Genomic DNA, 13,229 nt, shown 5'->3' with positions numbered 1-13,229 from the left:
CATCGCGTACGCTAGGCGTCTTTTGTCACCTGAGGAGCGGAACTACTCTATTACCGAGCGCGAATGTTTAAACGTTGTGTGGGCAGTGGCGAAATTTCTCCTCTATTTATACGGCAGGCCCTTTTCTATTGTAACAGACCACCACGCCCTCTCTTGGCTTTCGTCATTAAAAGATCCCACAGGGAGGCTTGGACGACGGGCTTTGCGGCTACAAGAGTATTCCTATTCGGTGGTGTATAGGTCTGGTCGCCTACACGAGGACGCTGACTGCTTGTCCCGTTACCCTGTACACACGCCTGCCAACGCCGACATGGACGTTTCCGCAAGTGTTCTTTCCATTTCCCAGCTTCGAAGGTAATCCTGATGAGAGACACAGTCTGCCCCTTTTAGAGGCCCAGAAAACCCTTGAAAGCATAAAACTTCTGATGCCCAGCTTTGATCACCTGGTAAACGTCAAGCTGCAGGAGACTGTCAGCGAGTTTTCAACTATGATCGGTAAAAGCGATCAGGCCAGACCTGTTTTGTCTATGTTACCCAAGAGCAGCACCAGATTAGTAAAAACATGTGAAAAGTTCTGCATGAAACTCGCCATAAAATGGCACTGCACTGTTGAACGGAATGCCTCAGACAAAGAGGAAAACCAGCTAACTTTGTGGAAGTTGGGAGCTGTCCTGGATCCATTTCAAAAGCGTCTATTGGGGCAGTCATTTGATGACTACTGACCTCTGTTCATGTCTGTAACCGACGGTGTATGTTCACTTCACGGCAAGTTCAACCAGTACTTGCTGGAAGCAAGCGCCACAAACACAGCTGTTGAACTCATTGAGTATTGGCATGACTGTACCCATCTCTACCCCAGGATAGCAAACACTTCACTGACATTGTGCCTAGCTAATGGAAGCTGTGAGGCCGAGAGAACTTTCTCCCAGCTGAGAAACGTTCAACAACTGGACAGGTCTCGAATGGAGACCAACATGTTGCATGACCAGCTTTTCGTGAATAAAACGTTTCATTTTTTAGAAGTTATCAATGCTCTTATCAAAACTATCGCAGGAGACGAAAGATCTGATCAAGAAACGCCAATGTATGAAAGCATCTAACCCTACAGCTAGAATAGAACTGCCAGAACTTTCGAAGTTAATCAACAAGTGTAAGACAGCTGACATAAGGAAGTATAATATGGATAGAATTGAACATGCTCTCAGGAGCGGAGGAAGCCTAAAAACAGTGAAGAAGAAACTAGGAATTGGCAAGAATCAGATGTATGCGTTAAGAGACAAAGCCGGCAATATCATTACTAATATGGATGAGATAGTTCAAGTGGCTGAGGAGTTCTATAGAGATTTATACAGTACCAGTGGCACCCACGACGATAATGGAAGAGAAAATAGTCTAGAGGAATTCGAAATCCCAAAGGTAACGCCGGAAGAAGTAAAGAAAGCCTTGGGAGATATGCAAAGGGGGAAGGCAGCTGGGGAGGATCAGGTAACAACAGATTTGTTGAAGGATGGTGGACAGATTGTTCTAGAGAAACTGGCCACCCTGTATACGCAATCCCTCATGACCTCCAGCGTACCGGAATCTTGGAAGAACGCTAACATAATCCTAATCCATAAGAAAGGGGACGCCAAAGACTTGAAAAATTATAGAACGATCAGCTTACTGTCCGTTGCCTACAAACTATTTACTAAGGTAATCGCAAATAGAATCAGGAACACCTTAGACTTCTGTCAAGCAAAGGACCAGGCAGGATTCCGTAAAGGCTACTCAACAATAGATCATATTCACACTATCAATCAGGTGATAGAGAAATGTGCGGAATATAACCAACCCCTATATATAGCTTTCATTGATTACGAGAAAGCGTTTGATTCTGTCGAAACCTCAGCAGTCATGGAGGCATTGCGGAATCAGGGTGCAAACGAGCCGTATGTAAAAATACTGAAAGATATCTATAGCGGCTCCACAGCCACCGTAGTCCTCCATAAAGCAAGCAACAAAATCCCAATAAAGAAAGGCGTCAGGCAGAAAGATACGATATCTCCAATGCTATTCACAGCGTGTTTACAGGAGATATTCAGAGACCTGGAGTGGGAGGAATTGGGGATTAGATTTAAAGGAGAATACCTTAGTAGCTTGCGATTAACTGATGATATTGCCTTGTTTAGTAACTCAGGGGACCAATTGCAATGCATGCTCACTGACCTGGAGAGGCAAAGCAGAAGAGTGGGTCTAAAAATTAATCTGCAGAAAACTAAAGTAATGCTTAACAGTCTCCGAAGAGAACAGCAATTTACAATAGGCAGCGAGGCACTGGAAGTCGTAAGGGAATACATCTACTTAGGGCAGGTAGTGACGACGGATCCGGATCATGAGACGATAATAATCAGAAGAATAAGAATGGGCTGGGGTGCGTTTGGCAGGCATTCTCAGATCATAACAGGAGGTTGCCATTATCCCTCAAAAGAAAAGTATATAACAGCTGTTTCTTACCAGTACTCACATATGGGGCAGAAACCTGGAGGCTTACGAAAAGGGTTCTACTCAAATTGAGGACGACGCAACGAGCTATGGAAAGAAGAATGATAGGTGTAACGTTAAGGGATAAGAAAAGAGCAGATTGGGTGAGGAAACAAACGCGAGTTAACGACATCTTAGTTGAAATCAAGAAAAAGAAATGGACATGGGCAGTACATGTAATGAGGAGGGAAGATAACCGATGGTCATTAAGGGTTACGGACTGGATCCCAAGGGAAGGAAAGCGTAGCAGGGGGCGGCAGAAAGTTAGGTGGGCGGATGAGATTAAGAAGTTTGCAGGCATGGCATGGCCACAATTAGTACATGACCGGGGTTGTTGGAGAATTATGGGAGAGGCCTTTGCCCTGCAGTGGGCGTAACCAGGCTGATGATGATGATGATGAATGCTCTTTGCTGTCACCATTACTGATTCTTTTCCAAACAAATGCCAAATTTCGGAAAGTATTTGCTAGAAAACTGTGATGTCCCCCCCAGATTACCAGCTTGAAACAAACACCAATTTTAATGCATTAGTGTTAAGAAGCCTGTCATACCTTCTGATGAAATAAACTGAGTGTATTACTTAGCACATCTGTAGATTTAACGCAAAAAACCCCGTATTTCAGCTTGGTTTCACAAAAGCTGATTTCTTCCTGATTATCATTTGAGAAATACCACCTGATTTTTACCCCCCTTTAAAAATATATAAAGTCCGAAAATGAACAACCCTATGTATACTGTGCAGAGGAAACTGTGTCACCTGGAGAAAGATTACTTGTCGAAACGTTGGCTCCGGCTTTCACCTTGTTCTTCTTTTGCTTATCATCTTGAATTACCATCTCCTGCCTTCCGTGTTTTTCCTAGGTAAACATAAGTAACACGTAGTTGTTTTGTTCTTTTCATTGCATCTGCTAAAATCAGCCTGAGATAATTGCATGTTCATGTTTACATATTTGGGACAGGTTGCAGCTCGAGTCAGCTTGGTTTCAACAGTGGGTATACTGATTTTCTGCTCGCGACCTGTTGCACAACCTGTTTCGGTACTGGGGGGCCCGCACGAAATTCTCTTAATAGCGTTATATTGCACTGCTTCCTTTCTCAGGCACAATGGCCACTTAAGAAGACTTCTTAATCTTTTTTTTTTTCATCTGCTTGACCAAGTGTACCTGTCTGTGGTGCTACAGTGTAATGTAATGAATTTAAACACACTTAATTCAAACTTCCAGTTTATTTGAATTGATGTTTTGGTCCTGTCAAAATAAAGTGTATTTCAATGTGTGAAATCACCCAGTAATTTGAATCTGTAAGTGTTTGCGACGATTCCTTTGAACATCTCATCCCACCATGCTCTCAGCAACACGCCAACTCATGCAGCGGCGCTTCCGACCATGCATTGCAGCCATGCACTGGCTGCTGCTTCCATCTTTTGTTGCAAGTACCATATTTTGGCGTGTATAACTAGCAGCAAAAAGTTCACAAAGTATAAAAATAAAGTTGGGCTGCGGGTTATGTGTGAATTCTGCCGTGAGGTGCGGCTTTAGAGCAGCAAATATTTAGTTTGGAAATGTGGCTTCACGACAGCACATGCCGCACTGCTATGAAGCCGCACTTTTGAAACCCCTCACTCGTGTGTTAGCTCAGTGCACATGCACCGCATAACGCAGAGCAACACGTAACATCTCCATTCAGTGGACTTCCTTTAATTACAACTCTGTTTAATCTGAATAAATTGTTCTGCCCATTCAACTTGAAATTATGTAGATATGATTGTAAACTATTTGTCCATCACAGCAATAAGTCAGTTCTAATTGGCACTGTGCCTGCCTTTGCTATATCCCTATTGTGCTGCTTCGGTATGGGTAACAAACTAGACCTTGTCCCGGCATAATGTTGTGACAAAATGTTGGTACATTCCCACAGGCGGCTGTGGACACACATGTCGTGCAGCACCTGACTTTTCGTCTGGGTCATGCGGCCGGATCTTCGGGCAGCACTGGCAGTATGGCCACCGTGTGCCGCATCAGTCGCAACGTCCTCTTCCCACCGCAGTTCAAGAGTGTGAGCGAGTGGTTCCAGTATGCATTTGCCAGCAGTGAGCTGGATGACGTGGGTCGTTTCCCTGTGTTTGAAGGACGACCCACACCACCACGGCCACCCGAGGCTGGCCACACAATGGAGATGATCTTTGCCTTCCCCAGCCTTGAGCTGCACATGAAGACAGAGCAGCTGCAGGGCGAGCACAGTCCGGGACCTGACGGTCAGTTGGTGTGGCCCTCCTGTTTTTAATGCCTCCTTTTTAAAGCTTGTCATTTTCAGGAGGTATTTGTGAAGCTTGCATTGCACAGTAAAACATCACTTCTCTTTTCAGATTCCAGACCAGTGGTGGAGTGCAGCTTTGTCACGGAGTTTGACGACCATATCTTTGTGGCTGTGGATGCAGAAGCTTTCTTTTTCCTGCACAACCTGATCGTGTCGTACATCCGAGAAAAAGACGGTGGTTAGTTTCTTACTTACTTGCCCTGCTCGCTGTCTCAGACATCACGGTCAGAATCAGAATCAAATTTTATTACTGTATACGAAGTTATTACAACATGTAATATACAGGAGGAGGTCCCGGAGTCGAAGACAGAATTGGGACCTCCTGTACATGATATAAATGAAAGGAAAAGTAAACTTAGTTAACGCAGCAACAGTAATAAATACAACTATAAAACAAATGAGAAAGGCAGCAATTATAAGTACAGTAGAGCACAAATTATATCACTTAAACAACATATGGAAACATGAACAAATTGAACAGAAAATGGGCTTGCTTAAGCAGTTTCATATGTGATCAATAAGCATGATATAAACTTCAGTATTAACCAATGAAAATGCAAACGCATGCATTATGTGGCATATAAAAAAATGTTAAGTAAGGCTCGGTTGGTTCAAAAGGAACTTTTTGTGCTTCTAGATCTGTTAAATGCAGCATTTTAAGTAATAATAGCATGGATTTAACAGAAATGTTACAATGATGTGCTAAGTATGAATAAATATGCTAATTTTAAATTGCGAACTGAAATTTTTTGGCAACACGTATTATTTGCTATATGGCGCAAAAAGGTGAACGAAATGGAGCATTCTTCCTTTCTCGGTCTCTTCATCCTTTCTGTTTGTGCCTGTTTTCCTGTAGGACATGGGTTCTCAAACTGGGTTACACAATCGGCATCTTAGGATTCCCCATCTAGCCCCATCCCGTTTTTCCCAAATGACTTCCACAATTTATCGACTTAAAAGGACCCTGAAACGTTTTCCTAACTAATTATAGAATGGCCTCGCTATTATAGGAATTCATCTTACGAATATCATGCTGCAAAAACTTTTCGAATCCTTCAACTACAAGTGGAGTTATACCGCAGTGATACCCAGCTCTCTTACTTTTCGTCTCCGGGCGCTGAAAGCTAAACAGGGGAGGAGCCAAGAGGGCAGAGCCCCACCCAAAATTAAGTGTCTTGGCAGCAAAAGGGCTCTTCGTGACATCCCGTGGCTGCCAAGGTAGACCACACTACACAGCACACCACTGGTATCTTGGAGGCCACGCGCAGCAGAAGCAGTTGCGTGCAGCTGTCATGTGTAAAGCGGCAGTGCAAAGATGAAATAATTTTTTGCCATTTTGAGATCACAGACATATACAGCTCATGACGTACAATTTCCTGTCAGAGCAGTCGGCACTCCTTGGAGGCATCGCAGATCACTTTCAAGGTTTGGCCAGCATGGCGGTGCCATGCGAAGCCACCCCCAGAGTATGTTTGGCCACGGTTCATAAGGATTTGATGCAGGTGAATAAGGCGCTAAAGACCGATAATGGCTTATGCAGATTGGAACGTCATCAGCAGACCTGGCGCCGCCACCTGCAGTACCTTGCTTGCATCATAAATGCTCTTTGCGCCACTGTCTGCACCAGTTTATATCGCTGCAGCACAGTCATTTGTACTGGCCCAATCAAGTTTCATAATATTGATAATGACACCAGGCTGCATGAAGATGAACAATTTGCACAATGCTTACGAATGCTTAGATAACTCGCAGAGGACTTTCTGCATGATTTTTTTTATCGATTCATATGTTCCCAGAAAACGCAATCTTTCGGTACCAGCATTCAGTATGTCGCCAAACTGCGATCGTATGATACATGTTCCAGCCGCTAGATCCCATGCAAATAAGAAGTGCGAAGCACGCCCGATCGAAAATAGTAAGCCGCACACCACAGTGCTTCTCCGGGATACTCGCCCGCCCATCTCACGTGAAAATGCAGGTTTTGTTGTTCTGGTATCTGCAAATAACCATTCAGGTCGTAGCACACCTCATTCACAGGTATCGCCGCCAACCCTATTGCAATACGCATCTTCACTTATCTGTTTCATAGCGCATGGGCCGCAGTGCTGTTAGAAGCGTACTGCACGCTTTTAGTGGGCAATAACCCAAATGTGCTGCCGTTCCCTTGTGCATGCGGTGCAAAGGGAGCGCCATCGTCTGGCGGCATCATAGACATCATATTCCTGTGTTGCCCGCCAGCTCGATTTTGTTTATATTTCCAGTCGCAGCCTCAAAGCACTAACCAAAAGGAAAATGACAATGTCCGTCTCAGGTCGCTTAGGCAATACCAGCTCGGCGCAGACACCTATGTCTTTTACCGCTACGATTTGCGGTGAGTAGGCACATCAGAACTTTCTGCCAAAATGCCCTGCTTGAAGAAGCTGCTGACCCAGGCTGAATTCGTTAAGCGCAAATGTAATCTTGCCAAAGCCATAAAAACGACAATGCGTGTTTCGGGGCTGCTTGAGCCCCACTAGCTCAGCTCGCATCGGCGTCTCGTGCTACAAGGATACATGCAGTGCTTCGCATTATGTAGATGCCAACTTTAGTTTAGTCTGCCAATTTTTAGGGACTTCTGATCGTACATTTTCCTGGTTAGTATGTTTTTCTCGCGTTTCTTTCCAACACGATGTGGGGATGCGCGACTCTCACGCGTGCCCTGATATGTTGTTTTCCTGCATAGCTCCCGTCTCCTGCAATCCGGTTTCACCGCGTGGCTTGCGTGATGCTGTGATGCCCGCGGCAATCGGTCTGGTTGAAGTGCAGTACAAGAGATGGCGCAAGTGTTGCGCTGCTAATGCCTCCTAACGGCGGGGTTACTTGGACACTGAAAGGAGAAGGCTCTTCCTCTTTGGTTTGGGATCAGCAAGCTGCACAGACGTTCCATGCTTCTGCGAGACCATCTCGTCAGGCCTCGTTCGAACGTGCCACCATTCGCGTGACCGTACACGCGAACGACCAGGCGTTGGTGTCCAACATGAGGCGAACATATTTGCTCGTTATCCGGTCGCGGTGAGTCGGACTTCCGCGACTTGTCGCGCGCCCATTGGCATGTTTTGTGGATAGCAACTCTGCTAGCAGGCATTAGTCTATGAAAGGTGCAATAAATGCCCTTGTGATTGTTTGCCCTAGTGTGTTGTCATTCCTTTGTCCCAAGAGCACGGGTGAGAATCCCACAACGTAATTACAGTTGAACCCACTTATAACGATACCGGTTGTAACAATATATCAGTTGTTATCATGACAATGGTAGCAGACAATGCCTTGGTCCGATTGAGGTGGCCTGGGCGCATCTAGAGTGCTAGGTAGCTTCCGTTCACTAGCCAACACCGCGATCGGATTTCCCCTCGTGCGCAAGGGCGTGGGGTTCGTGTTCTCGTTGGCCGTGTGGGGCAGAACAGCGCGCCCGGACATGTGAGTACGGGTCGAGAAAAACTCATGCGGTGAGAAAACTCATGCGCATCTCGATGTTCTCTCGTGGCCGAGGCCGCCTCGTATTTTGGGAGTTACAGGGTGACGTGTCACCACCAGCCCACGCACAACGAGGTTCGAGAGAGGTGGCGGGCGGTAGGCTTTCAGTGTTAGTATGTTGCCCTGAATCTGCTTCGCATCGGAGGCCAACTCGTTTGGGTCACGATAACGGGTGCTCTGAAGGTAAGCAACCAAGGTTGGATGGGCTTGAAGAATGACCCGCTCTACCTTCACAGCGTCAGATACCAAAGGGTCAGCAAGAAGATAGAGCTCCTGCATAGCCCTGGCATACTCGATCAGAGATTCGTCGAGGTGTTGGGTGGTGTAACGCTCTAGCTCGCGATGCATGCGGCGCTCATAGTCAGGAGGGAGGAATTCGTGCGGATGAGCATCCTAAACTCCTCCATCGAACAAGCTTGGTGGCCGACAAGTTGGTACCACCGTGCCGCATGGGCTCTTAATGAGATAGGCAATACAGTGCCTAGCATCAACATGCCAATGGCACGCGACAAATCGCGGAAGTCCAACTCACCGCGACCAGATAACGAGCGAATATGTTCACCAACTTCGTTAGTTTGCGAGCAGCGAGAGGCCAACATGGCACTAGCATACAAGACTCGTTACATGTGACTTACGTGCCCACGGTGGCTGCACCGAGCACTCCTAATTCATGCTCTCAAGCGCAGTTTAATAGACAATATGTAAAACTTGCATGTGCACTTCACCATACACCTCCTTTGACATAACCAAGATGGTAGACCTCAGGCGAGAATCGTATCGTTCTCCTTGCTGCGCTATACTGTTATATGAAGGCAAAGAAAGAGACAGACACACGTGTGCAATGTAACGTAGAATGCACAATGTAGAATTGTAATTGAAGTGTCAACATGCAGGATGATGACATAATTCCTGCCATCATCCATTCCCCGTACAAGCCGAGCTTTCAGAGCTCGTATCTCAGCTTTCACAGCGTTACTAGCGAAAATGCGGCCATATTGAGTAGGGCAACTTGCTGTGCAACTTGCCTACATAAGCTAGCCTAAGCTAAGCTTACGGACTTTTACATGTAGTCTACTGTAGCACGTGAGCGGGAATCAATTGGGCAGGTCTGCGAGCTAAGAGCCTGAATTTAGCGCCATCAGCCTGATCAACTCTTGTTGTCCATGGACAGCACTGTCCATTTAAACGTCATTATGTACATAACAGCCACACGGGAACTTCACATGTTATTTGTTGTTCAGACGTGTTAGTGTCAGCATGGCATAGTTGTGATACAAGCCGGCTTGCTACCGCACTGTATTGGTTCCGTAATTATAATGCGCGACAAGAATTTCGGTGTGCCCAAAGGGTACCGCTGCTTACCAGCTCAAGCAGGCATTTAGGTTTAGCGTTGTGATCAGTATATCGAAGATGTTTTGACAGTGTAAGTGACTTACGACATTTCTTTAAAACATGAAAGAAGCCTTCGTGCGTATGACACTTTGTTTGCTTGACGACGCCATTTATGGCATGTGATGCTTAGGGCGGTAGCTGTATGGTCGATTCTGCATAAAAAAAGAAGAATGAGACCGTTTTCCCTTGTGTTATTGTCCGTTTCTCATCAAGTGCAATGGTGGTGTTACTTTAGTTAGGCAGATCCAGAGTGCCATAACATCCTCTCCCAATTCCATTCTCTTTAATGAGGCCTTATGGCATTGGTGGAAGGAGGGAGAGGGGAGGGGTTCCGCTGCACTTTGGGCAAGCTGGTAGGGTTCCCCAATGCCAGAAAGTTTGAGAACCCTTGCACTGGGAAATACTGCAAATACTGGAAACAGAGAAAGACCGGATGACCAGCTTTAACGAGGTCACCAAACACTAAATTGGGAAATCCTTCTGCTAAGGTACTTTATGTGAGCTTATGTGGGATATATGCCTTGATGGCTAAGCAATGACTGCGTACTTGCCTGTCAATGTATTGTTCGCACAAGTATAGTGCTTTCTTGATCTTTTCGCTTAGGTAAATACTAGCATACAAAACACCTCTCCTTGCATTTGGAACTGCACTTTAAATAAAACAAAGGCTTTTGACCTTAGTATTTGGTGTGTAAACAGCCACGTGGCTTAGTGTGGCAGGAAAGTGAGCCTGGAGAGGTCATGGGTCAGTTGGGGGCGGGGAGTTTGCAGTGTGCTCCATTAACACACTCTGATTGGTGCCAGTGTATAGCTGCTTATCGAGCAGACGCTTGATTTTAATTAATTTTATCGCTGTGTGTCAACTGTTAGAGAGGGTTGTAGAAGGTTTGACAAGAGCATTGCTTCAAAATGTGCCATTTTTATGCCCTAGATTGTGTCGCAAGGGCCATATATAGTCAGGCATGTTGTTGGGCTAGTCGCACACACACGGAGACACGCTCACAAAAACACATTGACACACTTCGTGTGTTTGTCTATGTTTCTGTTCATGTCCTGTCTTCCTCGCACAGTTTAAAATTTTGCTGAATCCATATATAGGCTACTGTGGAATTTCGTTTGTATAGCTGTATTCAGTAAAAGGAAACCATCCTTCAATTCACACGACCAATTGTGCAGTTGCACCTTATTAGTTAAAACTTGCAAATTTTAAGTTGATGGAAGCTCTAATTTTGGACGTGTCTTTGAACTGCTCAAGCATTTCAGCCGTCCATTTAAATACTGTTGGAAACATAAAATAGTTCAGCTCTCATGCACACAGCAGGAAAGGAAGAAGGATGTGTTAAAATTGGACGCTGGCTGCTGTGACAACGGGTCGCAAGCCATTGTGGAATTCTTGCCGTTAATATGTTCGTACGGGTGGCTCATCAGTGATCGGTCCAGAGATTAAGTGTGCGGGTTAGACTGACTGCTCTCGAAGTGGCGTTAAGTTTGTTGGTACTCATATCCAACACAATCTGCGTGCCTATCGGCGTCTAATCGGCCCAGCTTCACATATGCTTTTGCACTTTACAAAAATACACACTGCTTTTCTTGCCGTTCGCTCTGTCCGCATCGCGTTATCATCTAGATCGCTGATGTCGACCCCGACGAACCTTGTGCCGACAGAGGCGGGCCTGGCAGACGCGGTGCCGTTCCGTGAATTGTGACATTCGGGCACTGTCGGGCCAATGTCGGGGAACACTTGCAGTGACAAAGTCCGCTACTGTTCCCCGTTCAAGGCGCCCTCGGCGCTCCTTTTGCGTTGAAAATGAAGTGAAACACTCGCTTGTGCAGCATCGAGCACAAGGGCCTCCGCAGCGCGCGACATGTGGCTTAGAAGAGTGTGGGAGTAGGCCAGTTGGTGAATCCTGATTTGGGAAGTTACGGCAAAGAACACACAAGACTGTGTCTTTTCCTTCGTCCCGCGTGTTTTTTGCGGTAACTTCCCAACTCTAGAGATGTGACACTGTGCGGATTTCTACATCAGATATATCGAGCATTCGAAAAATCGAATAGTAGATCAGTTGAAGTCATTGGGGGTGAGCTCCACCACTGGAAAAGCTGGCGCCACCATCGGCGTGGTATGGCGCGCATGTGGCATGAGGAATCACGTGGACACAGCGGCTGCGTCGGCTGCTTCACGAGTGCCGAAGCGAGTTGAAAACGAAAGTTTAAAGTCCCACCTGCGCCGCGGTTCTGTTTAGGTGGTGAGGCTTTACCGCCTTGGGTGTCTGCTTGACAACATTTGAAAGTATTATAATAGGTAGTGGCTGCCTTTGTAGGCATGCAGCATGGTAAGCTACTGCTCAGTGCCGCAGTGCCGGACGTACGCAACGGAGCTCGGTGTCAACCTTATTGACACATAGCCACAGGGCAAGGAGCTGCGCGAAGCTTGGCTGGCGAAGCTTGGCTGGGGAAGCTTAGAACCGGCAGAAAGCCTTCGGCTATAACTCGGGTATGGAGCAAGCACAGAGGCGAGGAAGATTTCTGCTACGGGGCCGGGACTGCGTGATGTTCGGCGATTAGCAGAAAACGCGCACCGAGACGCTCACCCGCGCCTGCTGCCTGGCTAATGTCATGTTGGTTTGGTCTATGAACTTGTTGATGCTAGATGTTGGCAAGTTCACTAGAACAGAAAGGGAGCAGTAAGACGTACATTTAAAAAAGGCATGGCATATGGTCGTGTTTGCGTTATGAATTAATACACTGGATTACGAAAAAGAAAGGGAAATCGCACACTGGGAAGACCGATAAACATACAGTGTGACGCAACTTGAGAAATAATATTGAAATGTCCAAGAATTCAGAAGACAAAAAAAGATTGAATCATTGCGACGGCACATCACAGTCGCCGTAGGCGTCGAAGTCTCTATACCGAAATTATTTTTGAGCGGTTCTTATAGTGTCCACGCCACAATGGTTGCTAGTGTACTGACAAATGCTCATATGCTGCGGCCTAAAGCTCACAACACGGTGCGAAAACACGCTCACAGCGAAAGCAAAACGTTGTGCACGGACATGCATGCATACGCGCAGTCGGTCGCTGCAAACCCGTGCAATCGCTGCATTGAGGCTTCATTCTGTTATGCCTCATTTGGTTATACAAACAAGCCCACTATAAGAACATCTTTCACATAGTTTACTCTCAGCTTTTGCCTACCTTTCACGCAACAAGCCGGTTCGGGAGACTCCATCGCAGCGACCGCGCGCAGTGGCGTTCACTGTACATATTCGGTAAAGAGATAGCGTCTGTAAACAATTCTGCGCTTTCAGTTTGCCCAAGATTACTATATCGACAGTCAAAAACTTCCCTAAGTGCCGTAAGTGAAACCTGTGAGGAGCGTGCCATGTGATCCCTCATACTACGCAAGGGAGGCGCTTCTGACAGATGGCGACTCCGTAACTCCTCGCCCCAATAGCGCTGGATTGACATAGATAAGAAAGACGACAGG

General features: G+C 46.3%; 1 protein-coding gene across 5 annotated transcripts in view; it reads left to right on the top strand.

Moving 5' to 3' along the window:
- The window catches only part of tweek (transmembrane protein KIAA1109 homolog tweek), a 703,556-nt gene that overhangs the window by 685,334 nt on the left and 4,993 nt on the right, over window positions 1–13,229 (top strand). For all 5 annotated transcript variants that reach the window (XM_075687924.1, XM_075687922.1, XM_075687923.1 and 2 more), the window contains 2 exons: window positions 4,438–4,774; window positions 4,886–5,014. In XM_075687924.1, coding sequence (XP_075544039.1) covers window positions 4,438–4,774; window positions 4,886–5,014 — 466 coding nt within the window. The remainder of the gene's footprint in view (window positions 1–4,437; window positions 4,775–4,885; window positions 5,015–13,229) is intronic.

This window comes from Dermacentor variabilis, chromosome 4 (genome assembly GCF_050947875.1).
Source record: "Dermacentor variabilis isolate Ectoservices chromosome 4, ASM5094787v1, whole genome shotgun sequence".
NCBI lineage: Eukaryota > Metazoa > Arthropoda > Arachnida > Ixodida > Ixodidae > Dermacentor > Dermacentor variabilis.
Note: the sequence above shows the minus strand (reverse complement) of the source record. Positions and strands in the feature narration are given on the sequence as shown.